Raw genomic sequence first — 1,543 nt, forward strand, 5'->3', positions numbered from 1 at the left:
CACACACACACACACACACACACACACACACACACACACACACACACACAATCTGTCTGCATGTATGTTTAACAGGCCAGAAGAAGTTCTGGGATCAAAGTCAGGGTGTTTGAACAGGTGCTCTTCACTGATCTACACCTCAGCCTTGTTATTTATTGTTGCAAAAAATACCTTCTAGCTTTGATAATAAAATTTGATTTTTTGTTTTCTGACTTAATACTAAATGTAAATAGTTCTGGTTTTTGGAAATAGGGTACCACTATGTTGCCCAGGCTGGCTCTTTCTTATACTCCTGATCTAAGGAGACTCCTCCTGCTAAGGCCTCCCTCCACATGTGGCTACTACAACTGTCTGTATCTAATGGCTCGTCTGTCCCTCTTTCCATAGTTAACCTCTCTTGTTTTCTCTTGTTTATTTCAGGTGATGTAACCCCACAGTCTCTGGACCCAGAAGTTTTATTAAAAGTTAAATCTGAGATTGAAGAAGAACTCAAATCCTTGGACAAAGACGTCTCTGAAGGTCTGTTCCTTCTTCCCTTCCTGAGCAATGAGTAGATCTGTCAGTTCTGGTTATTGTCCATTTAGTTCTCTCTCTGTGTCTCTGTCTGTCTCTATTTCTGTCCCCCTCTCTCTCTTTCTTTTGTTGTTTGTCATCATTTTTATTTTATTTTATTTGGTTTTTCGAGACAGTGTTTCTTAGTGTAGCTTTGGAGCCTATCTTGGAACTAGCTCTTGTAGACCAGACTGACCTCAAACTCACAGAGATCCACCTGCCTCTGCCTCCCAAGTGCTGGGATTAAAGGCATGCGCCACCACTGCTCGGCTGTCGTTTTAATTTTTGAGGTAGGGTTTCACCATGTAACTGGCTGGCCTCGAACCCCCAGCAATCTAACTGCCTCTGCTTCCAGTGCTAGGATTAAAGATGTGTACTGCCGCTGCTGCCTTCTCCTCCAGAGATTTGTTTATTTGTGTGCTTAGAGGTTCATGGTATCCGCTGTGGAGCAGGCCTCACCGTCAGAAGATGATTTTTATAACCTTTTTTGTTTTGCCAAAATATACATTTAAAATTATATTTTATCTTGAAAACATTGTAATTACATCATTTTCCCCTTTCTTTCCTTTCCTCTCCAGCCCCCCATATACCTCTCCCATGCTTTCTTCAAATTCATGTCCTCTTCTTTAAAAATTGTTATTACGTGTGTGTGTATATGTATGTGTGTGTACCTAAATATATAAAACGTAATAACTTTCAATAAAAACAGCTGTTAGTTGGGAAAGAAAATTAATAAAAATTTATGAACAAACTAGGCATGCTGATTTGTGCTTATAGTCCTAGCACTTGGGAGGGTGAGGGACAAAGGTCCTTGTTAGTTTGAGGCTATCCTGGGCTGCATAGTAAATACCATGGGAACCTAGGCTATAATGAGACAAATCCTGGCAAGAGCAAAGGAAGGAAGGAAGGAAGGAAGGAAGGAAGGAAGGAAGGAAGGAAGGAAAGAAGGAAGGAAAGAAGGAAGGAAAGAAGGAAGGAAAGAAGGAAGGAA

General features: G+C 40.9%; 1 protein-coding gene across 1 annotated transcript in view; it reads left to right on the forward strand.

The window, feature by feature from the left end:
• Bcl2l13 (BCL2 like 13) overlaps positions 1–1,543 on the forward strand; it is a 52,570-nt gene that overhangs the window by 24,563 nt on the left and 26,464 nt on the right. Inside the window, exon 3 of the mRNA XM_005365149.3 lies at positions 421–519. Coding sequence (XP_005365206.1) covers positions 421–519 — 99 coding nt within the window. The remainder of the gene's footprint in view (positions 1–420; positions 520–1,543) is intronic.

Source organism: Microtus ochrogaster, unplaced genomic scaffold (genome assembly GCF_000317375.1).
Source record: "Microtus ochrogaster isolate Prairie Vole_2 unplaced genomic scaffold, MicOch1.0 UNK1, whole genome shotgun sequence".
Lineage (NCBI taxonomy): Eukaryota > Metazoa > Chordata > Mammalia > Rodentia > Cricetidae > Microtus > Microtus ochrogaster.